Source organism: Saimiri boliviensis, chromosome 6 (assembly GCF_048565385.1).
Source record: "Saimiri boliviensis isolate mSaiBol1 chromosome 6, mSaiBol1.pri, whole genome shotgun sequence".
NCBI lineage: Eukaryota > Metazoa > Chordata > Mammalia > Primates > Cebidae > Saimiri > Saimiri boliviensis.
Genome location: NC_133454.1, coordinates 23,750,449 through 23,773,491, shown reverse-complemented (window position 1 = coordinate 23,773,491; position 23,043 = coordinate 23,750,449). Strand labels below are relative to the sequence as shown.

Sequence of the window (23,043 nt, the reverse complement as noted above, 5' to 3'; positions counted from 1 at the left end):
CCCAGGCGGGGGTGCAGTTGCGTGATCTCGGCTCACTGCAGCCCGGAACGCCTGGGCTCAGGCGGTTTTCCCACGTCATCCTCCGAGTGCTGGGAGCAGAGGTGAACGTCACCTCGCACGGCCGTGTTACTGCTTTCCGAGCAGATGGAGGAGGTGCGCCCCGACCCCCAGTTCTGGGAAACAGACCTCTCCAGTTACCTACTGTTTCCTCTTCACGTAGGAAGAGTGCATATAACAGTAAGACACAACTGTTTGGTATTATTATAAGTAAATAGTTCATGCCAAGGTTTATAGAGAGCGTCACAGGCTAAAACTAGGCTGGCTGCACTTCGAAGAATCGCCGCTCAAGTTCTGGAAAAAAGAGGTAACCCTGAACACGGTGAAGGTAATCGATGCGTCTGAAACACACACTTAAACTGGTTAAAGTGGCCTATTTCATCCGGCATATATTACCACCATTTTTAGAAACGTCCTTTGGCAGGTGAAGAAAAGCAAGCTCCAGGAGGCCCTGGCTCGCGAGCCCACGCCCATTAACCTACCCGTCCCCCGACCCCGGGCTGCGTCTCCCTTCTCAATTTCAGTCGCCCCACTGGTAGAAATGAGGTGCCCGTCTGAGACGATCTTTAGACGACTTTCCGGCTCCACAGTTGTGCAGCCTGGAGCCGGGAGAGCTCCTCTGGGGGCCAGGGGCCGGCCGCCGCCGCCCGCGGGGCGCAGGGGCCGCAGCACGCGTGCGCAGTGGGCACCGGGAGCGCCGCGTCCCCAACGCCGCTGCCGGCCCTCCCCGCGCCACGCCCGCCCCCAGGCCCTGAGGGAGACGCTGAGCGTGAGCGAGCTGCAGGCTCGGCTGACCTTTGGCCCCTCGGCCGGCGCCCTACATTAAGATGCCAGGCAGAGCCTATCAATGTGAATGCACCGTTGCAGGCAGTGCAAACAGGCTCAGCACAGAGGCAGCAGCAGCAGGAGACCTAGAGACTTCCCAGCTCTGTCTTCCTCCTACCTCTGCTCCTAATTCCCTTCTTCTCTGGGCCTCAGATTCTTTTTCTTTTCCATAAGTGGATTTTCTTTTCCACGAGCTCCCCGCGCCTCCCCGCCTCCCAGGCTCCGGCTCTGGTTCCAAGACCTCAGCGCCGAGCGGCGGAGGCGGGGAGGACTCTCCCAGCGTGCCGCCGCGGGGCCTCCTACTCGTCCGGACTCGGCCCGCCCCGAGGGGCGTGAGGAGGGGAGGGGCTGCGGACTTAGGACTCTGGCCCGGAGCTGGAGCCCGCAACCCGCTCAGGCGGCGACGGAGCCATGTCGGCGCTGCTGGGGCTCCGGCCCGAGCTTCAGGACACCTGCACCTCGCTGGGACTGATGCTGTCGGTCGTGCTGCTCGTGGGGCTGGCCCGCGTGGTCGCCCAGCAGCAGCTGCACAGGCCAGTGGCCCACGCTTTCGTGCTGGAGTTTCTAGCTACCTTCCAGCTCTGCTGCTGCACCCACGAGCTGCAGCTGCTGAGCGAGCAGCATCCTGCGCACCCAGCCTGGACGCTGACGCTCGTCTACTTCTTCTCGCTGGTGCATGGCCTGACCCTGGTGGGCACGTTCAGCAACCCGTGCGGCGTGATGATGCAGATGATGCTGGGGGGCTTGTCCCCCGAATCGGGTGCGGTGAGGCTGTTGGCTCAGCTGGTTAGTGCCCTGTGCAGCAGGTACTGCACAGGCGCCCTCTGGAGCTTGGGTCTGACCCAGTATCACGTCAGCGAGAGGAGCTTCGCTTGCAAGAATCCCATCCAAGTCGACTTGTCCAAAGCGGTCATCACAGAGGCCGTCTGCTCCTTTCTCTTCCACAGCGCTCTGCTGCACTTCCAGGAGGTCCGCGCCAAGCTTCGTATCCACCTGCTGGCTGCGCTCATCACCTTTTTGGTCTATGCAGGTTTGTCATTCCCACCAAACACTTGGCACTTCTAGAGCCTCTATGACATGAGGCTCTAAGTGATTTACTGAAATACATTTGAAACCTCCCACCCCGCTGTGCTGTAAATGCTCGTATCCCTTTATTCTAACCACTTTGCAGCCCATCATTCTTAACCAATAGGGCCGACACTTAGAGCCTTCATGCAGTGCTTTCCTTGAACACCCCGAGAAGGGAGCCACCTGTGTGCTGAAACTGAGATGTTGTGAGATACTGCCAAGGGTTCAGATATCCTACAAAGGGATTGTTTTAATCGTAGAAAGGAAAGATAACATTTAACTGCCCCTTTCTTCATGCCAAGGTGGTATAGATCTTTTCTGATACTCTTACTGAAAAATGATCCTGGCTTTACAAAGTTCCTTTCGATTCAAAGCACAAAGCACATGACTGTTCAGCATAAGAGCAGAGAGTAGAAATTTTGTAGTTCCATTTTAGTCCTATAAATTACTTAAAGTCATATCTTATTTCCTTAATCATTTTGAGTTATGAAATTTCTTATTACCTTAATAATTCATTTTAAGTTATACATGAACTTTTAAATGACCTATCAAGAAAAATGTGTTTAAATGAAAACTTGCTTCAAATTAAAGATGCTTTTTAAAATATAACTCTTGAGAAATCTGTTGATTCCTTTTAAAACATCTGTTTACTTTGACAGATCTCAGATGCAGTGGGAAATCTAGTCCTAAATGGGAGGAAGAAATCCAAAACACAAGAATTTAATGATGAAATGTGTCATTTTAAATTATTACAACAGAATATCTTTATTGGGACTACATTCTAAATTATAAAACACTGGAGGCAGAAATAACAACAAAGGAAATTTGTGGTAATAGTTATCTTCTGCCCATTAAAAGTGAAACCATGACTAGAAGTAAACTTCAAGATAAGGACTCCTAAATGTGTACTTGACCTTCTAGGGTAAAAATGAAAGCCTTCCCAATCAATTTACCCTTCTTTTGGTCTAGTACCACTTTTTAAGTAGACATAAATAGAAATAAGTGGTATAGGAGAATGAAGGAGACTGTGTGTGCTGGCTCATACCTGTTATCCCAGAACTTTGAGAGGCTGAGGTGGGCGGATTGCTTGAGCCCAGAAGTTTGAGACTAGCCTGGGCAACACAGAGAAATCAAAGCTCTACAAAAAATGCAAAAATTATCTGAGTGTGGTGGTGCACACCTGTAGTCCCAGATACTTGGGAGGCTAAGGTGGGAGGATCACCTGAGTCCAGGAGATTGAGGCAGTGGTGAGCTGTGATAGTGCCACTGTACTCCAGCCTAGGTGATAGAGACCCTGTCTGTCTCAAAAGAAAAAAAAAGGCCAGGGATGGTGGCACACGCCTTTGGGAGGCCAAGGCAGGTGGATTGCCTGGGGTCAGGAGTTCAAGACCAGCCTGGCCAACATGGTGAAACCCCATCTCTACTAAAAATACAAAAATTAGCCAGGCATGGTGGCACACACCTGTAATCCCAGCTACTTGGGAGGCTGAGGCAGGAAAATAGCTTGAACCCAGGAGGCGGAGGTTGCAGTGAGCTAAGATTGCATCACTGCACTCCAGCCTGGGCGACACAGCAAGACTCTGTCTCAAAACAGAAACAAAGAGAGTGACAGATACAGGCATATTTGAGGGATTGGTGAATAGCTACTTATTTATTGAAGTTTTAGATTTTAGCAAAAGCAGAAACATCCCCTGTATATTAACAGAATTTTCCCTGCAAAAAAGAGTTATGCCATGGTTTAGCTCTGTATTTCCACAATTAAAAACAGTAAAAACTTAAAAGAATTTTCATATCGGGTCGGGCACGGTGGCTCAAGCCTGTAATCCCAGCACTTTGGGAGGCCGAGGCGGGTGGATCACAAGGTTGAGAGATCAAGACCAACCTGGTCAACATGGTGAAACCCCGTCTCTACTAAAAATACAAAAAATTAGCTGGGCATGGTGGCGCATGCCTATAATCCCAGCTACTCAGGAGGCTGAGGCAGGAGAATTGCCTGAACCCAGGAGGCGGAGGTTGCGGTGAGCCGAGATCGTGCCATTGCACTCCAGCCTGGGTAACAAGAGCGAAACTCCGTCTCAAAAAAAAAAAAAAAAAAAAGAATTTTCATATCAATAGAACATTAACTGCAGTTGGCTCTTTCAATACCTATGTCCTCTTCCCTCTCCTGATTAGCCTGAAGTTGATATTCTGTGCATTCTTAATACATATTTATGATTCCATAGATAGTACTTTATATATTAGCCATTCCCTATTTTATCAGTGACAAAAAATTTGAGAAGAGACACAAATAATATTTGAAGTTATAGATCCAGTCATAGATGTAAGGAAAGTTATTAGAAGGAATCTGTAAAATATCAACTTAAGGGCCGGGCGCGGTGGCTCAAGCCTGTAATCCCAGCACTTTGGGAGGCCGAGGCGGGTGGATCACGAGGTCAAGAGATCGAGACCATCCTGGTCAACATGGTGAAACCCCGTCTCTACTAAAAATACAAAAAATTAGCTAGGCATGGTGGCATGTGCCTGTAATCCCAGCTACTCAGGAGGCTGAGGCAGGAGAATTGCCTGAACCCAGGAGGCGGAGGTTGCGGTGAGCCGAGATCGTGCCATTGCACTCCAGCCTGGGTAACGAGAGCGAAACTCCGTCTAAAAAAAAAAAAAAAAAAAAAAATTAACTTAAGAGATCAAAAACACTGCTCTTCTTTTCTTGAAATGAGGGCACTAATTGATGGGGTAGAGGGAGGGTATAAAGGCATCACTAGAGCAGTGGTTCTCTCTGTATTAAAATCACCTGGGAGCTCTTTAAACATGCTCATTCTGGGCCCACAGATTAAAATCTAATTTCTCTGGCAAGGGGCCTAGGTGGCGGTATATTTTAAAGCTTCCTAGATGATCCCATTATGAAACCAAGGTAAAGAACAACTGCTTTAGACCTGCACTGTCCAATTCGATAGCCACTAGCTCCATGTGGCTATTTACAATTAAATTAACTGAAATTAGATTCAGTTCCTCATTCACAGTAGCCACATTTTAAGTGGTCAGTTGTCAAATTGTGCGGTAGCTAGTAGCTACGGTATTGGACAGTGCTAGACTCTATTTGCATGGGTAGAACAAAATTGACAATTGTTGATTACCACTAGTTAAAGAAATTAATAATGCAGTATGATCTTCACTTTTTATGTTTTCTGCCAATATAAGGGAGAGAAGAATATTCGCTTGTCAGCTGTTACAGTCCAAGCATTTTGCTAGGAAATTTATGAGAGTTATTTTAATTAATCCTTACAACAACCCATTGATGAATACATTCTTTCCATTTTAAGTAAAGTGAGGCCCAGAAAAGTGAAATGACTTATCTAAGCTTACATAACTAGACTGTGCTAGAACCATGGTTCCAACTGGCACTAAAGCTCATACAGATTTCATTATCAGGATTTCTACAATGTGCTCCTCAAAGTTACAAAACCACACACAATTGAAGATATTCAGCCATAAAAAGGAATGAAGTTATGATATACACTGCAACATGAAGGAACCTCAAAAACATTATGCTAAGCAAAATAAGCCAGACACAAAAAGACAAATACTGTATGACTCTCCATATATGAAATATCTAGAATAGGCAAATTCATAGAGACAGAAAGAATAGAATGGGGACTTATTGTTTAATGGATACAAAGTTTCTCTTATGAAAACCTTTGGAAATAGTGCTGCTAGTGAAACAGCATTGTGAATGTAACACCAATGACTTAAGCACCTGAAAATGGCTAAATTGGCATATTTTATGTTACATATATTTCACCACAGTTTATTCAATTTTTAAGTTACAAAATGATGTTGCTGCCTAATAAATTTGGCTAACACTGGATTAAACAGGTTTTCTAACTTTAAGATTTCACAAAGCTTCTAAGTATTGTGAAACTCCAAGAGGAGGATTTGGAGCACAGTTTTTCAAACTTACGAGATCCTCTCGTCTAGGAGTGTGTAGCAGAAGTGAACATATTTTATGAAATGCTGCACTAAGCCACATATTTCCCTATTATTTTCTATGGCTATAAATCATAACTTTGGAACAGAGTTGTTACCAATAAGGCTATCTTGGGACAGTTGGCTAAGTCAGGCATCATTACAAGTTATTTTGATATATCTTTTTTAAACTTCTAAGATACTGCAAGTACAGATGTGACAAAGGTGTATATTAGGAGATTTCTTTAATCACTTGTACTTTGAAGGCACTCAAAAGTCACCAAAACAGGGTACATCAGAATAACTGATTTTGTAGTGTAGGATTATAGAAAGTTAAGTGTCCAGTAACCTAGCCACAGGCTCCTAGGGTAGCCAGTGACCAAGTGTCTGTGTATTTATTGATTTAGCACCCCAAATTTTGATTTGCAGTTGGAGCCCCATTGATGTCATTACCATTTATCATGTATTTACTGGCTTCCCTAATAGCGTTAAAAAAAAAAAAAAAAAAAAAAAGGCCGGGTGCGGTGGCTCAAGCCTGTAATCCCAGCACTTTGGGAGGCCAAGGCGGGTGGATCACGAGGTCAAGAGATCGAGACCATCCTGGTCAACATGGTGAAACCCCGTCTCTACTAAAAATTAGCTGGGCATGGTGGCGCGTGCCTGTAATCTCAGCTACTCAGGAGGCTGAGGCAGGAGAATTGCCTGAACCCAGGAGGCGGAGGTTGTGGTGAGCCGAGATCACGCCATTGCACTCCAGCCTGGGTAACAAGAGCAAAACTCCGTCTCAAAAAAAAAAAAAAAAAAAAACTCTGTGATTTATTAACATATTAAACCTAAAACTGTTAATCAGATTTCAAGCAAATCTTCCTTACTTTGGGTTCTGGGAAAATTTAGTTCAATGAACAGTTTGAGACAGAGCTGCATTCATGTTTTATGCATAATTAGATAGTGAAAAACATTTTATTTTCCACATATAAGTTGTCTTTATTATCACATACTGTTCATTTCTTTCATAGAATTTTAAATTATGTTGTTTTCTGACACAATGCCTGTTTTCCTTTACCAGATGATAAGCTTTGAGTCTATAGACCACATTTGTTTTATTTATCATAACATATATCCTGATCTTAGCATAGGACCTGGTACAAAGTAAACAGTATTTTTAGAACAAATGAATGAACTAGGAGTTTACTCTAAAAAGTTGCACAGAAAGAAATAATACAAGGGCCAGACACAGTGGCTCACGCCTGTAATACCAGCACTTTGGGAGGCAAAGGTGGGTGGATCACTTGAGGTCAAGAGTTTGAGACCAACCTGGCCAACATGGTGAAACCCTGTCTCTACTGAAAATACAAAAATTAGCCAGCCCTGGTGGTGGGCACCTATAGTCCCACCTACTCAAGAGGGTGAGGCAGGCAAATCGCTTGAACACAAGAGGCAGAGGTTGCAGTGAGCCGAGATTGTGCCACTGCACTCTAGTCTGAGCAACAGAGCGAGACTCCATCTCAAAAAAAAAAAAAAAAGAAAAGAAAAGAAATAATACATACCTGGGTATTCCATATTTTATGTCTAAGGGCTATTTTGGAAGAATTATTTTAGTATAATAAATTACCTGAAAAAATTGTAGCATTTTTACTTCATTCCATTATCCAGTCAGGAGTTTGGGATATCTTTCTAAATCATGAACATAGTAAGATTATCTGTCAAAAGAGAAGGGTGGCTGGGTGTAGTGGCCCACACCTATAATCCCAACACTTTGAGAGGCTGAGTTAGGCGGATTACTTGGGCCCAGGAGTTCAAGATCAGCCTGGTCAACATAGCAAAACCCCATTTGTACAAAAAATACAAAAATTAGGGAGGCCTGGTGGTTTGTGCCTGTAGTCCCAGCTAGTGGGGAGAGGAGGTGGGAGGATCCCTTGAGCCCTGGAGGCAGAGATTGCAGTGAGCCGAGATCATGCCACTGCACTTCAGCCTGAGTGACAGAGCAAGACTCTGTCTCAAAAAAAAAAAGAGAGAAGGGAACATAGGTTCTTTTTCAACAGGAGCCATTACCAATTTGCAAATTAAAAACACCTTCAAATGTCCAAAACTTATTTTGTTATGCCAGTATAATATAGTGGTTAAGGCTGGGTGCAGTGGCTTACGCCTGTAATCCCAGCACTTTGGGAGGCCAAGGCGGGCGGATCAACTGAGGTCAGGAGTTCAAGAACAGCCTGGCCAACATAGTGAAACCCTGTCTCTACTAAAAAATAAAAAAATTAGCTGGGCATGGTGGCGCGTGCCTATAATCCCAGCTACTCAGGAGGCTGAGGCAGGAGAATTGCCTGAACCCAGGAGGCGGAGGTTGCGGTGAGCGGAGATCGTGCCATTGCACTCCAGCCTGGGTAACAAGAGCAAAACTCCGTCTCAAAAATAAAATAAAATAAAATAAGAAAACAGCTAGCTGGCTAGCTAGCTTAGTAACATTAGCATATCAGTGAAATACAAACCAGAAATGAAAAGTGGAGTTTGGAGATACAAACTTTGAAATTATTATATTCGGGGATAGAGATTGAATTGGGGGAAAACAGCAACTTTGTCATTAGAGAGGTATTTTCAACTCTGGACAATGACATTTTATCAGAGCTTATCGTGGTCTGATAACACTCCTTTTGCTTTGCTTCCGTGCTCATTAAAATGGGTGCTCTGGAGAGGGAAGACAAATATTCCAATCACTAGAAAGCTAGCTTCAACTATAAATTAATAAATTGACCTTCCACCTTCTACATGGGTGTTATGTGATTTTAACTAGTATTCCTCAGTCCCAGAGAATTTTATTCCCTTTAGGAATGCTGAGAAACTTTAGTGCCTTAAATTGCCAGATTTGAGACTTAGCCTCTGGATGTGGTAATTTCACCAAATTCATACTGTCTCTGACTCTTGGCAGTTGACTAGCTGGATCTTCCAGTTATACCTCTTCTTCAACATGCACGATTGTCATCTCTGCTTCAAATGTCAGCAAACAGTAACTTGTTTTTCAAAGCCATCTGCTGATAGTTCTATGCCTGATGATTCTTTAAAAAAATAATTCATGTTTAATTATACCATGCATGATATGTTTGCTATGTAAAAATTTCAAACACTAAAGTGCCTTTTGACTGCCATCTTCCGTGCCTCTGTGCCTATCTCCTCTCCTTCCCTGCCTACTATTCCCACCAGGGTAATCCTTGTCTCTGATATTTGTGTTACATCCTTTCAAAGTGGTTTTTTGGTTTTTTTTGTTTTTTGTTTTTAAGATGGAGTCTTGTTCTGTCACCCAGGCTAGAGCGCAGTGGTGGGATCTCTGCTCACCACAACCTCTGTCTCACGGGTTCAAGTGATTCTCCTGCTTCAGCCTCCTGAGTAGGTGGGGTTACAGGCACCCACCACCACACTTGGCTAATTTTTGTATTTTTAGTAGAGACGGGGTTTCAGGCTGATCTTGAACTCCTGACCTCAAATGATCCCCCAGTCTCAGCCTCCCAAAGTGCTGGGATTACAGGCATGAGCCACCATGCCCAGCCCCAAACTGCTTTTTTTTTTTTTTTTTTTTTTTTTTGAGACAGGGCTTTACTCTATCACCCAGGCTGCAGTGCAGTGGTGCATCATGGCTCACTGCAACCTCTTGTCTCCTGAGCTCACAGGATCCTCCCACCTCAGCATCACCAGTAGCTGGAACCACAGGTACATGCCACCACACCCAGCCAATTTTTGTATTTTTTGTAGAGATGGAAGTTGTGCTGTGTTGCTCAGGCTTGTCTCCAACTCCTGGATTCGTGATCCACCCATCTTGGCCTCCCAAAGTGCTGGGACTACAGGCACTAGCCATCACACACAGGCCCAAACTCTTTTTATGTACATTTATTATACATATAGATAAGACCCTCCAGGAATTATATATTATTATATATATTATTGAATATTTGTATACTTGTGTTAACATAAAAAGTATCATACCTTACTCAGCAGGCTTATTCCTCATAGCCAAAAGCCGAAACAACTATCTGGATGTCCTTCAAGGGGCAAGTGGTTACACAAATAGTTGGGCTACCTGTGGAATGCAGATAAGCGTTTGGAGATATATATTGGAGGAAGGGCAGGACACAGTCACAGGTCATTTATGACATAGAAGATACAGGATGAGGAAACAGTTTGCTTTTTTGGTGGTAGTTGTTCAACGATACATCTTGGATATCTACCTATGGTAGTAAAGAGATTTCTCTCATTATTTCAAAATACTGCATGATATTCCAAAATAATAGTAACTTTGTTTAGGGCTATTTCCCTATGAATGAACATTTAGGTTTTTCCTAGTTCTTTGCTATAATAAACTACCTTCTATATGTCTTCTCACACACAAACACCAGTGTTTCTCAAGGACAGTAATTCTCAACTGGGGAGTTTCTCCCCAGGGGACAGTTTTGGTTGTTACAGTATGGGGAGAGAGAGTGAGCTACTGCCATCTGGGTAGAGGCCAGGGATGCTGCTAAACATACTACGGTGTACAGGACAGCCCAACAAAGAATTATCCAGTAAGACATTAAAGCCAATGCAGTGTTTTTGGCTGTTGTTAACACAGAACCCATACCTGACATGGATTTCTGTATCAGTTAACTATTGTGGTGTAAGCATTCAAAACTTTTTTTTTTTTTTTTTTGAGACAGGGTCTCACTCTGTCACCCAGGCTGGAGAGCAGTGGCACAATCTCAGCTCACTGCAGTCTCAGCCTCCACAGGATCAGGTGATTCTCCTGCCTTAGCCTCCCAAGTTGCTGAGATCATGTGGCACCACATCCAGTTAATTTTTGTATTTCTTACAGAAATGAGGTTTTGCAGCTTTGTGCAGTGGCAGTATCGTAGCCAATGAGGTTTATCTGAGGCGCGATTACTGCTAACTGAAAACTTTTCCCAATACCCCGCCATGACGACTTGAAATATAGTCGGCATTGGCAATTTTTGACAGTCTCTACGGCGACTGAAAAAACAAAGGAAATGAGGTTTTGCTATGTTGCCCGAGCTTGTCACAAACTCCTGGGCTCAAGTGATCCACCCACCTCAGCCTTCCAAGGTGTTAGGATTACAGGAATGAGTCACCACGCCTGACCCCAAAACTTAAGAGAATAACTTATTTTTCATGATTCTGTGGGTTATAGATGGGCGTATCTCTTAGATCACTCATGTAGTTGCATTCACCCGTGAGGCTGGAAAGCCCAAGGTAGCCCCACTCGTATGTCTGGCAATTGTCAGCTGTCATCTAAGATGCCTCAGTTCTCTTCCTTGTGGCCTCTCATCCTCTAGCAGCCTAGACCAGCAAACTTACGTGGTCAGGGCATTCTTCCAAGAGAGCAAAAAGTGGAAGCTGGTGGGTTTATTGAGACCTGAACCTAGACTTCACACAGCATCACTCCTGCCACATTCAGAATTCACATAGCTCCACTCTGCTGTGTTCTGTCAACACAAGTTGCAAAGCCAGCTCATTTTCAAGAGAGGGAAAGTAAACAACCTCTTGCTGGGAGAAGCAGCTACCACTAAGTCACACTGAGCAGAACTGCTATGTGAGGATTAGAAGATAAGGAAGTGAAGTTGTTTGAGTTTTAGGATGGCATAAGACCGATCTATGGTGTTCATCTTAGATCTAGTGGAAAATCTTCAGTATGCCATGGCCTAGAATACTGAAGTATTAATTGCGGGTCATGATTCAGTCCATTCTTATCAATACATGCATAAAATCACAGGTCATTAATATTATCATAGGTCATATTACATTATATTTTAAGTGTCTGTGTGAGTCTTTATCTTTCTGCCCATGGTGTCTAGTACACAGGAACTGAGTAAGTTTTTGGGAAATCAAACTGAAATTACTAGCTGCCAGCCAGACAACTCTGTTGACCCTTAGCAGTTACAGGTTTAACATTCCTGGATTTGACTATTCAAGAATGATTCCAAAGGTTCATGATATCATTTATAATTGCTGACTCATAAATATGAATCATGCTGTGAGGCTGGTATGCTAGAAAAAACTCTTAGCCATTGAGTGAGCTTAGTTCATTTGCTTAATGGCTTCATCTCAACACAGCTTCATTGTTCTTGGCCTATTCAAGTGTGAGATCTCAGTAGCGAAATCTTATGAAAGGGCCACTTAATTTCCATGAAAACAGGCTATAATGGTGCATGTCAATAATAAAACTTGTGAAGATCTCAGGAGCTATCTCTATGACTAAGTAAAAGAGGCAGGGGTGTGTGTGCCTAAGATTCCATTTGGAAAAACTGTGAAAATGTCACTGTCTGAGGAATGCTCTTAGGCTGGACTTTGAAAAGCAAAGACACAGCTCTGGGGAGTACTGCTGGAAAGGCATCCAGCCTCCTCTGCCATTCCTTCCTTGTGCGGACAGACTATAGACTCCTAGGCCCCATGTCAGAGAGATATCCTGGGTGCAGAACTGGAACATGAATCCTAAAAGGTAGTCAACAGTTATTTGTACTTCTCTCTCATGACTACTCACAGTCACTTCTTAAGGGCTCTGTTGACAAGTAAAAATGGAACCAGTGATAAAGCTTTGGTCTATTGGTCCATTTTACCTTTTCTTTTCAATACAAAGGTATGCTTGTACCCAAGAGGATCCTGGGACATTGTATCTATTTAACTGTATTTTCATTTTGCTTTATTATTATTCATTCATTTAAATTGATGAATGTTCAGGGCAGCCAAATCTATTTTATAAAGTGGTAGGAACAATAATAGAGCACATTAACTTTCAATGTCCATTTTATAGTCTATAGGAAAAGCACTGGGTCCAAACTTTAATGTCCTTTGTCTTTTTTTATACCTGGCATATTATAATATAGTATTATACTCTATAATATGCCAGGTGATTCTGCAAAGGAAGATCACAGACTAAGAGTACCTAAAATAAAAGTCACATTTAGTAACCATTTATTTCCAGTTAAAAGAAAATGTAAGATAAATCATTTTGAATCACTCTGCTTAAAATGTATTACAGGAGGAAGTCTAACAGGAGCTGTATTTAATCCAGCTTTGGCACTTTCGCTACATTTCATGTGTTTTGATGAAGCATTCCCTCAGTTTTTTATTGTATACTGGCTGGCTCCTTCTTTAGGTAAGCATATTTTTATTTAATATGTCTGAAAGATCAGAGTATTTTAAAATATGATATGTGCATACCATAGTAACATGTCAATTTCCAAAGCTAGAGCAAGCACAAAACAGAAAATGAAAACGGTAGTTAACATGCCTGAAATAATAATTTTTGTAGTATCCTTTAAAACTGTTTTTATCTTTTTATCTTCAAAGAAACAGTATCTAGTTATGGGTAGTCAGTTTCAGATATGCTATCACTTTAAAAGTTTGAGCTCTGAGCATCACCAAAGAAGCAAGGAGTGCTTACTTCCCTTCAAAAAGAATCTTTTTTTTTTTTTTCTACTAAAGATACTTGTTTTTTCAGGCTGGGTGCAGTGGCTCATGCCTGTAATCCCAGCACTTTGAGAGGCCGAGGCAGGCGGATCACCTGAGATCAGGAGTTTGAGACCAGCCTGGCCAACATGGAGAAACCCTGTCTCTACTAAAAATACAAAAAAATTAGCTGGGCGTTGGGACGGTCACCTGTAATCCCAGCTACTCGGGAGGCTGAGGCAAGAGTACTGCTTAAACCCATGAGTCGGAGGTTGCAGTGAGCCGAGATTGTGCCATTGCACTCCAGCCTGGGCGATAGGGTGGGATTCCATCTCAAAGAAAAAATAAATAAATAAATTTGTTTTTTCACATTTATGAGCTCCAGATGAAGTATCATTGAGTTCATCTGACTCATTTTGTAGAAAAGCATCTCATGAAACAATGAATTCCTATATTTAGTTTAAAAATTATCCACAAGTTATATTTCTGTTATTTTTATTTTATTGCTTTTTTTTCTTTTTCTTTTTAGAGACAGGGTCTGACTTTGTTACCCAGGCTTGAGTGCAATGGCATCATCATAGCTCACTGTGCATGAACTCCTGGGTACAAGGAATCCTCCTGCCTCAGCCTCCCGAGTAGCTGGGATGATGGGCATATGTCACGACACCTGGCTAATTTTTGTATATTTTGTAGAGATGAGATCTTGCTATGTTGCTCAGGCTACATTCCAGTTATTTCTATTTGGAACAGATATATAAACTCTCTTATAAAGATGGGTCAAATAACACACAAAATTATAACAACATACAAAAAAATTTATGCATATTATGCATTCACTTATTTTTTTTTAGATGGAGTTTCTCTCTTGTTCAGGCTAGAGTGTAATGGTGTGATCTCAGCTCACCGCAACCTCCGCCTCCCAGGTTCAAGCGATTCTCCTGCCTCAACCTCCCAAGTAGATGAGATTATAGGCATGCACCACCACGCCTAGCTAATTTTGTATTTTTAGTAGAGACAAGAGTTTCTCAATGTTGGTCAGACTGGTCTTGAACTCCTGAACTCAGGTGATCCACCCACCTTGGCCTGCCAAAGTACTGGGATTACAAGCGTGAGCCACTACAACCAGCCCCTTATGCGTTACTTATATAAAGTTATCAGCATTTCTTGATTTTCTTTAGTCATCTGTTTTAAGCCTGATTATAACTCATAACTGTAAGTGAATATGAAGATGCCTGGCCCTCCATTAATTCACTCTTCTATTTATCCAGTTAGCATATTGTTTCTTGTTGTCATTTTGTTTAAACACACACACACACACACACACGGGAAAAGTGCCACAACAGGTTTCAATAGTCAATCACACTTTACTCTTCCTGTTCACCTTCCATTTTTCTATCTCACATTTAGTGTTTTTTATGCGCCAGTAATATCTATAGGCCTAAACATGAAGAATATCCAAGAAAAACTGGTTTTAAATGCTAGTAATGCAGGCCAGGTGTGGTAGCTCATGCCTGTAATCCCAGCACTATGGGAGGCCAAGGCGGTTGGATCACCTAAAGTCGGGAGTTCAAGACAAGCCTGACCAACATGGAGAAACCCCGCCTGTACTAAAAATACAAAAAACTAGCTGGGCATGGTGGCACATGCCTGCATTCCCAGCTACTCAAGAGGCTGAGGCAGGAGAATCACTTGAGCCCCAAAAGTTGGAGGTTGCAGTGAGCTGAAATCTCACCATTGCACACCAGCCTGGGTGGGCAACAGGAACAAAACTCCATCTCAAAAACAAAAAATGCTAGCAATGGCCAGGCACCGTGGCTCACAACTGTAATCCCAACACTTTTAAAGGCTGAGGTGGGCAGATCATGAAGTCAAGAGATCGAGACCATGACCATCCCAACCAACATGGTGAAACCATGTCTCTACTAAAAATACAAGAATTAGCTGGGCATGGTGGCGTGCGCTTGTGGTCCCAGCTACCTGAGAGGCAGTGGCAGCAGAATCACTTGAAACCAGGAGGCAGAGGTTGCAATGAACCAAGATTGCGCCACTGTACTCCAGCCTGGAGACAAAGCAAAACTCTGTCTAAAAAATAAAAAAAAAATTAAAAAAAAAATTGTCACTTCTACAGAGTGCTAGTATTTTCTGATAACTTCTTTAAAGAAAAATTTCCTCTGTTTTTAATTTTGAAGCTAAAAAGGTCACTAATGTAAAGAAGTTAACAAACAAGGTCACTAATCAGGCAGGCCTACTGGTAGTTTTTATATGAAAAAATTCTCCCAGTATGTCTGGACACTAACATATGATAATATGATTTGTTACTGTGCTCCAACTACAATTGTAACAGTAGGCTAAGGCAGAAGTCCCCAACCCCCAGGCTGCAGACCAGTACACTCCATGGACTGTTAGGAACCAGGCTGCACAGCAGGTGAGCCGAAGTCAAGCTGACAAGCTCCATCTCCTGTCACATCAGCAGAGGCAGTAGATTCTCATAGGAGCGTGAACTTTATTGTGAACTGAACATGTGAGCAATCTAGGTTACACACTCTTTATGAGAATCTAATGCCTGATGATCTGAGGTAGAACAGTTTCATCCCAAAACTGTGCCCCCAGTCCATGGAAAAACTGCTTTCCAGGAAGCCGGTCCCTGGTGCCAAAAATGTTGCGGATTGCTGTATTAAGGAATTATTTCATCCATTACTTGAAAGAACATTAAAAAGTAGTCAGGCGGGCTGGATGTGGTGGCTCATGCCTATAATCCCAGTGCTTTGGGATGCCAAAGTGAGTGGATCATCTGAAGTCAGGAGTTTGAGACCAGCCTGGCCAACGAAAATACAAAAATTAGCCAGCTGTGATGGTATGTGCCTGTAATCCCAGCTACTCAGGAGGCCGAGGCAGAAGAATCACTTCAACTCAGGAGGCAGAAGTTGCAGTTAGCCAAAATCGCACCATTACACTCTAGTCTGGGTAACACAGTGAGACTCGATCTCCAAAAAAAAAGGAGACAAGCACAGTGGCACATGCCTATAGTCCCAGCTACTTGGGAGGCTGATATAGGAGAATTGCTTGATCCCAGGAGTTCAACGCCACCTTAGGTAACATAGCAAAACCATGTCTAAAAAATAAATTTTAAGCTGGGCGTGGCAGCTCACGCCTGTAATCTCAGCACTTTGAGAGGCCAAGGCGGGTGAATCACCTGAGGTTTGGAGTTCGAGACCAGCCTGACCAACAAAGAGAAACCTTGTCTCTACTAAAAATACAAAATTAGCCAGATTTAGTGGCACATGCCTGTAATCCCAGTTACTTGGGAGGCTGAGGCAGGAGAATCACTTGAACCCAGGAGGCGAAGGTTGTGGTGAGCAGAGATCACGCCATTGCACTCCAGCCTGGGCAACAAGAGCAAAACTCTGTCTCAAAAAAAAAAAAGAATCATTCAAAAAGTTAAGAGATCAGGAGTCTAAAATAAAAACAAAAACAAACACCACTCAACTACCAAATTATTAGGCAATGCCAGCGTGCCAGGAGAGTGATAAAGAAGAAACAGCAATCCCAAGATATCCATCTTCTTTCCTTCTTGACCAAGCAGGAAGCAGTCTATTCTTGGGAGTCATAGTCCATAGTTCTTTCTTGTTTCTCATCACAGCAGAGGTGAGAGGAATTATAATTCCTCTAATGGCCCTTGCCATCTTCCCAATTTAAAAATTTAGAAAAGTGACTATAAGGATGTATACGTAGCCTGACGTGGTAGTGCACACATGTAGTCCCAGCTACTTCGCGGTCTGAGGTAGCAGAACCACCTTAGCCGGGAAGTCAAGGCTGCAGTGAGCTGAGATCACACCACTGCACTCTAGCCTGAGTGATGGGAGTATGACCCTGTCTCAAAAAAAAAAAAAAAAAAAAAAAAAAAAGTATATAGAATTCTCTAGTTCATACTGTGAAAACTGGAAAATTCTACTTGCTTCCATGAAACTGCAATTCCATTTCTGGAAAAAGTTTTAAATGTAGTGTCTTATTTTCTAGTTCAGACTTTATAAAAAAATGAGAAAATCTGTGGGTCAGTTAACATAGAGGTTGTTTCTGATTTTTTTTTTCTCACTTAAAGCCTTTGGTTGCAAACAGACTCATCTTTCACAAATATGTTAAGGTATCTAACTGCTTGCCAAACCTTAAGGTTTTTGTTGTTGCAAATAGGAGAACATTTCAAATCTGCATGTGACAAAACTTGTTTTTAATCTGAATTTAAACTGATCTATGACTTTAAGCCTAAATACATTCATGTTAAGATGAAAAATTTACCACTGCAAATTTACCTTTTCGGATAGTGATTTGACCCCTTGGCTCACTCTCCTCAGTCCCTATTTCACATTGAAAAATTAACCAACAACTACATGCCAGATTTCTCTGTTGTAATCTCAGAAATGAAGATTACTAATGTGTGAATTTTCTTTTTTTTTTTTTTTTGAGACGGAGTTTCGCTCTTGTTACCCAGGCTGGAGTGCAATGGCGCGATCTTGGCTCACCGCAATCTCCGCCTCCTGGGTTCAGGCAATTCTCCTGCCTCAGCCTCCTGAGTAGCTGGGATTACAGGCACGTGCCACCATGCCCAGCTAATTTTTTGTATTTTTAGTAGAGACGGGGTTTCACCATGTTGACCAGGATGGTCTCAATCTCTTGACCTCGTGATCCACCCGCCTCGGCCTCCCAAAGTGCTGGGATTACAGGCTTGAGCCACCGCGCCCGGCAATATGTGAATTTTCAAAACATTTTGGGCCGGGTGCAGTGACTCACACCTGTAATCCTAGCACTTTGGGAGGCTAAGGCAGGTGGATCACCTGAGGTCAGGAATTCAAAACCAGCCTGGCCAACATCGAGAAACCCCATCTCTACTAAAAATACAAAAATTAGCCGAGCATGGTGGCATGTGCCTGTAGTCCCAGCTACTCTGGAGGCTGAGGCAGGAGAATCATTTGAACCCAGTGGCAGAGGTTGCAGTGAGCCAAGATCATGCTACTTCACTCCAGCCTGGACAAAAGAGTAAAACCATCTTAAAAAAAAAAACAAACAAAAATTTTGTATTGTATTTAAGATTTAAACTTCCAGCCTCGACTGAAATTTTGTTTTAGGTATTTTATTTGCTTGACACATCTCTAAAAGCAGTTAATGGTCAGTTAAATAAGGCTGAGATAAAAGAAATTTTAAAAAGCTGTTAATGGTTGAGACTAATAAAAAGAGACTGGAGAAAGTAACCTAACATTGTTTTCATTTGAGCATTCTAAGTGAAAACTCAAGAGTGCTTTCGTTATTCTCCAGGTACATTCCTGGGGCACAGAGGGAAGGGAGAGCGTTGCATTTTAAAGAAGAGAAAATGAAGACCCAAGTCTAGAATTTCTCACTCAGCAAGTCAGTAACAGAGCCACAACTAAAACTATACATCTTTGGATTTGGTTTATCCTTTGAATTCATTGTTTAGATCCTATTGGTTTTACCAAATGTATACTGTTTTTAAGGATTCACAGCTTAAGAAAAACTAAGAATATTAGATTTAAATATCTAACAAATTTCATATAGAATTGATGTGGCCAATTCTTTAAGCATAGCTTTCCAAATATCTAGGTATATAATTGTATGTAATCTTAAATTATACCCACTTAGTGATTATGAACTTCCTTAAAGACTGTTTTTTTATTTTACTGTATTTTGTCTTTCAGGTATATTGTTGATGATTTTGATGTTCAGCTTTTTCCTTCCATGGCTGCATAACAACCATACAATTAATAAAAAGGAATAACTTCCAGAAGACTCAGACTAACATACAGGACAGTCCAGCTGGATGTGATAAATATTTTATCACCTCATATTCAAAATACTGGCTGCACTGGATTCATCAGTGTTCACTTCCTTTGAGGAAGCTGCCTTACAGTTTTCATGACTGGGACATAAAAAAAAAAAAAAACTACTTTGAAAATGAGGTATCTTGTACTTCTCAGTTAAGACTTGTTCTTTGAATGATGTATTAAATGCTGCTAGAAAAGCCTCATTACCTAAACATAAGTCAATCTCAAATGATAATTGTTAACTTTGATGAAAAATGAGTACAGGATGAGAAGGGAAGTAAAGGTGGTATGTGGTAAGACCAAAGAACTTGTGTATCAAGTGTCACTCAAATTAGTAGAATTTTAAGCTGTAGGTACAACCCATCAACTTACAGAACTGGGGAGAGGATACTTTGAGCCACTAGTTCACACAGTGATACCATCAAGCAGTGTCATCTTTCAACAGGAAAGTCACTTATGGAAGTAAATTATATATCCACTCACATGCAAGCAATTTCCTAAATTTTAAGCACATTATAAGCTAACATCTAAAATATTTTCTCTAAATAGACAATCTCACTAGCTCCAGCCAAGTGGTTTCCTTTAATAGAACGTAATAAAACAAAACACCCATACAAAGTGAGGATTTAAGCTTTTCACATTCTCCTTTGGACCAACAGCTAGCTACCTTATGAAGTAGGGCATTTTTTTTGTTTTGTTTTTTGAGATGGAGTATCACTGTATCACCAGGCTGGAGTGCAGTGGCGTGATCTGGGCTTACAACTCTGCCTCTCAGGTTCAAGTGATTCTCCTACCTCAGCCTCCCAAGTAGCTGGGACTATAGGTGCACACCACCACGCACAGCTTATTTTTGTATTTTTAGTAGAGATGGGGTTTTACCTTGTTGGCCAGGATCGTGTCGATCTCTTGACCTCGTGATCCGCTCACTTCAGCTTCCCAAAGTGCTAGAATTACAGGCATGAGCCACAGAGACAGGCCAGGGCATGTATTTTTAATCTCCATTTTATAGATAAGGAAACTAAGCCTAGATGGGTTTGCTGCCCTGGCTTAGCTCACATAGAGCCAAATACCATCTCAGGACTTCGACTTTAATCCAAAAATTCTGGGTCACGATTATGCCTATAGGGAAATCAAGGATTCACAGAAACATTAAATACTTTATAACATTAAAACTTGTTTAGCAATTAGCTACTTTTTGTTTGTTTTTGAGATGTGCCCAAACTGGAGTGCAGTGGTGTGATCTCAGCTCACTGCAACCTCTGCCTCCCAAGTTCAAGCGATTCTCCTGCCTCAGCCTCCCAAGTAGCTGAGACTACAGGTGCGTGCCACCATGCCCAGCTAATTTTTTGTATTTTTAGTAGAGACGGGGTTTCACCATGTTAGCCAGGATGGTCTTGATCTGACCTCATGATCTGCCCATCTCCCGCCTCGGCCTCTCAAAGTGCTAGGATTACAGGCATGAGCCACAGTGCCCAGCCCAACTAGTATTTTTTGAGGCTTAAAGGACCTTCAAGTTGTAGTGTATTAGAAGCCTTCTTTTATTGTATGAGGTCTAATTTTTATTAAAAGTTCAGGCCATGAAAGGTTAAATGTAATTTCCTTCAAAGGAAATTCCATTATCAGAGTTAGAATTCAAAATAAAAAAATATGGGATGAGATGTGATCTGTTTGAGTATTAATCAGTTAACAAGCAACTGACATAAGTTGCCAGGTAATTTAAGTGCTGCTTGGTGATCAGCTCCTAGACAGTTACTCTATTTATACCTGCAGACTGAACAGGTGCAGCCTTTTGCCAACTCTACCCAACAAAACAGCAAGCGTTGTATTTTAAAAAGCAGAGTTCACAAAATGTGACTAAATGGCTAAATGCAGACTCTGACGTATTTTATTTGGCCTGCACAATACTTTTTTTAAGTCGAAATTTAGTAAAACCCATAGTTCCAGCTGTTCTTAGAAATAACTCCAAAGACCTTGCAATACTAGGCCTTCTGCCATACAACACAAAATGGCTGCTCTCTTTAAAATGGTCCCATCTTGCAAACATGAGGCTATGTTTCACTTACTGTTTCATGGCTGTTTTCCTTATAGGAATGTCTTTTTACATCCCTACATGAGGACTTGTGTGGGTTAAGAAAAATCAGTATTGGCTGGGTGCAGTGGCTCATGCCTGTAATCCAGCACTTTGGGAGGCCAAGGCGGGTGGATCACAAGGTCAGGAGTTTGAGACCAGCCTGACCAGCATGGTGAAACCTCGTCTCTACAAAAATACAAAAATTAGCTGGGCGTGGTGGCACACATCTGTAATCCCAGCTACTCAGGAGGCTGAGGCAGGGGAATTGCCTGAACCTGGGAGGCAGAGGTTGCAGTGAGCCAAGAGCGTGCCACTGCACTCCAGCCTGGACGACAGAGTGAGACTTCGTCTCCAAAAAAAAAAAAAAAAAGAAAAGAAAAGAAAGAAAAATCAGTATTAACTTATGAAAACACCTAGCCCTCTGCACCTCCTCTATCAGACTTTGGAGCTTGTGACTTCTGGTGACACTGCTACCTCGACAGCCCTCTCAACTGGTGGCTATTTTCTTTCCCACACCTTACATACCACTGTGCCTAGAGGCAGAATAGATTTCCTTGACCTCGTTGCTGCTGCCCATCCATCCTCTTCTGCTTCTTCCATTAAAAACATGCCATCAGTTACCTGGGTACTTGTTGCCATCTTCTAGTATATAGTCTCAATTCCCTTTTGTTCCTTTCAAATCTTAGTTCCTGTCTCTCTACCACCACCACAGTTACACTTCTTGATGACAGATACAAAGATGATTCTTCCAGCATCATGACCTTGGAGATCATTGGATCTCTCCTTTGATAATTTTGTCTTCTACTCTGCCTCAGCCACAATTTTAGTGGTAACCCTGAACTTACTACCAATAACTGAAATTTTCTATGAACTCAGACACCCCACTCTCCAATCACTGACCCCTTTCCAGCTCAGTCTCTCTAGGACCCCATCTCCAGTGATCCTTTGACCCCCCCTCCACCAAGAGAACTTCTGTCCACTGATAACACCACTTTTTCTCATCTCTCAACCCTCTCAAGGACCCTCTTCTCCTTAAGCAGCTTACCTGGCCAGTCGTCATCACACATCCACCCTTAACTCCCTTGTTCCTCTATCTCATACTCACAGCTTAGCCTCAACTTGATTAAATCCAACTGTTTGCTTATGCCATGCCTGCACTTGTGCAACAGAATAGCAACTTATTGTTTTTTAAGATTTGGGATTGTAGTAGATGTACATTTTTTGCAATCCAGCATCTAAGCATCCCTCCTGTCTGGGGTAATCCACGCCTGTGAGCATCTACACAGGGCAGTGCCCTTCCACCATAGAAGCAGAAAGATCCAGATACTATGTGAAGGCACACAGTGCCAACCAGTTGTTTCCCTCTTAAGTGTGGTGACTCACAGATACAGGGACAATCAAGAAATCAATTTAACAACAGCAGAGGAATCAACATCTTATATAGACTTCATCTTTTTAAAAGCTTGGTTAACGTCAACTTTTCTGTCCGTTTTGTGAGCTACCCAATAGCATTCTAACAAAAATTTTCTGCCTAGCCCGGGCACAGTGGCTCACGCTTGTAATCTCAGCACTTTGGGAAGCTGAGACAGGTGGATCACCTGAAGTCAGGACTTCAAGACCAGCCTGACCAACATGGAGAAACCTCATCTCTAGAAAAATACAAAATTAGCTGGGTGTGTTGGCACATGCCTGTAATCCCAGCTACTCCGGAGGCTGAGGCAGGAGAATCACTCAAACCCGGGAGATAGGTTGTGGTGAGCTGAGATCACACCATTGCACTCCAGCCTGGGCAACAAGAGTGAA

At 42.6% G+C, this 23,043-nt stretch overlaps 2 protein-coding genes and 1 non-coding gene across 3 annotated transcripts in view; 2 read left to right on the top strand and 1 right to left on the bottom strand.

The window, feature by feature from the left end:
- The window catches only part of CLNS1A (chloride nucleotide-sensitive channel 1A), a 155,599-nt gene that overhangs the window by 100,222 nt on the left and 32,334 nt on the right, over window positions 1-23,043 (bottom strand). The window contains exon 7 of the transcript XR_012517986.1: window positions 9,886-9,979. The gene's annotated coding sequence lies outside the window, so the exon portion shown is untranslated. The remainder of the gene's footprint in view (window positions 1-9,885; window positions 9,980-23,043) is intronic.
- Window positions 847-21,364, top strand: AQP11 (aquaporin 11). Its single transcript, XM_003935037.4, has 3 exons — window positions 847-1,912; window positions 12,929-13,045; window positions 19,044-21,364. Exons 1-3 carry the CDS (start codon window positions 1,294-1,296, stop codon window positions 19,121-19,123), a joined length of 816 nt encoding a protein of 271 aa, XP_003935086.1. The 5' UTR covers window positions 847-1,293; the 3' UTR covers window positions 19,124-21,364.
- On the top strand, window positions 10,762-10,902 carry LOC120360988 (U4 spliceosomal RNA). The gene has a single exon (XR_005577353.1). It is a non-coding gene; the product is annotated as a U4 spliceosomal RNA (small nuclear RNA).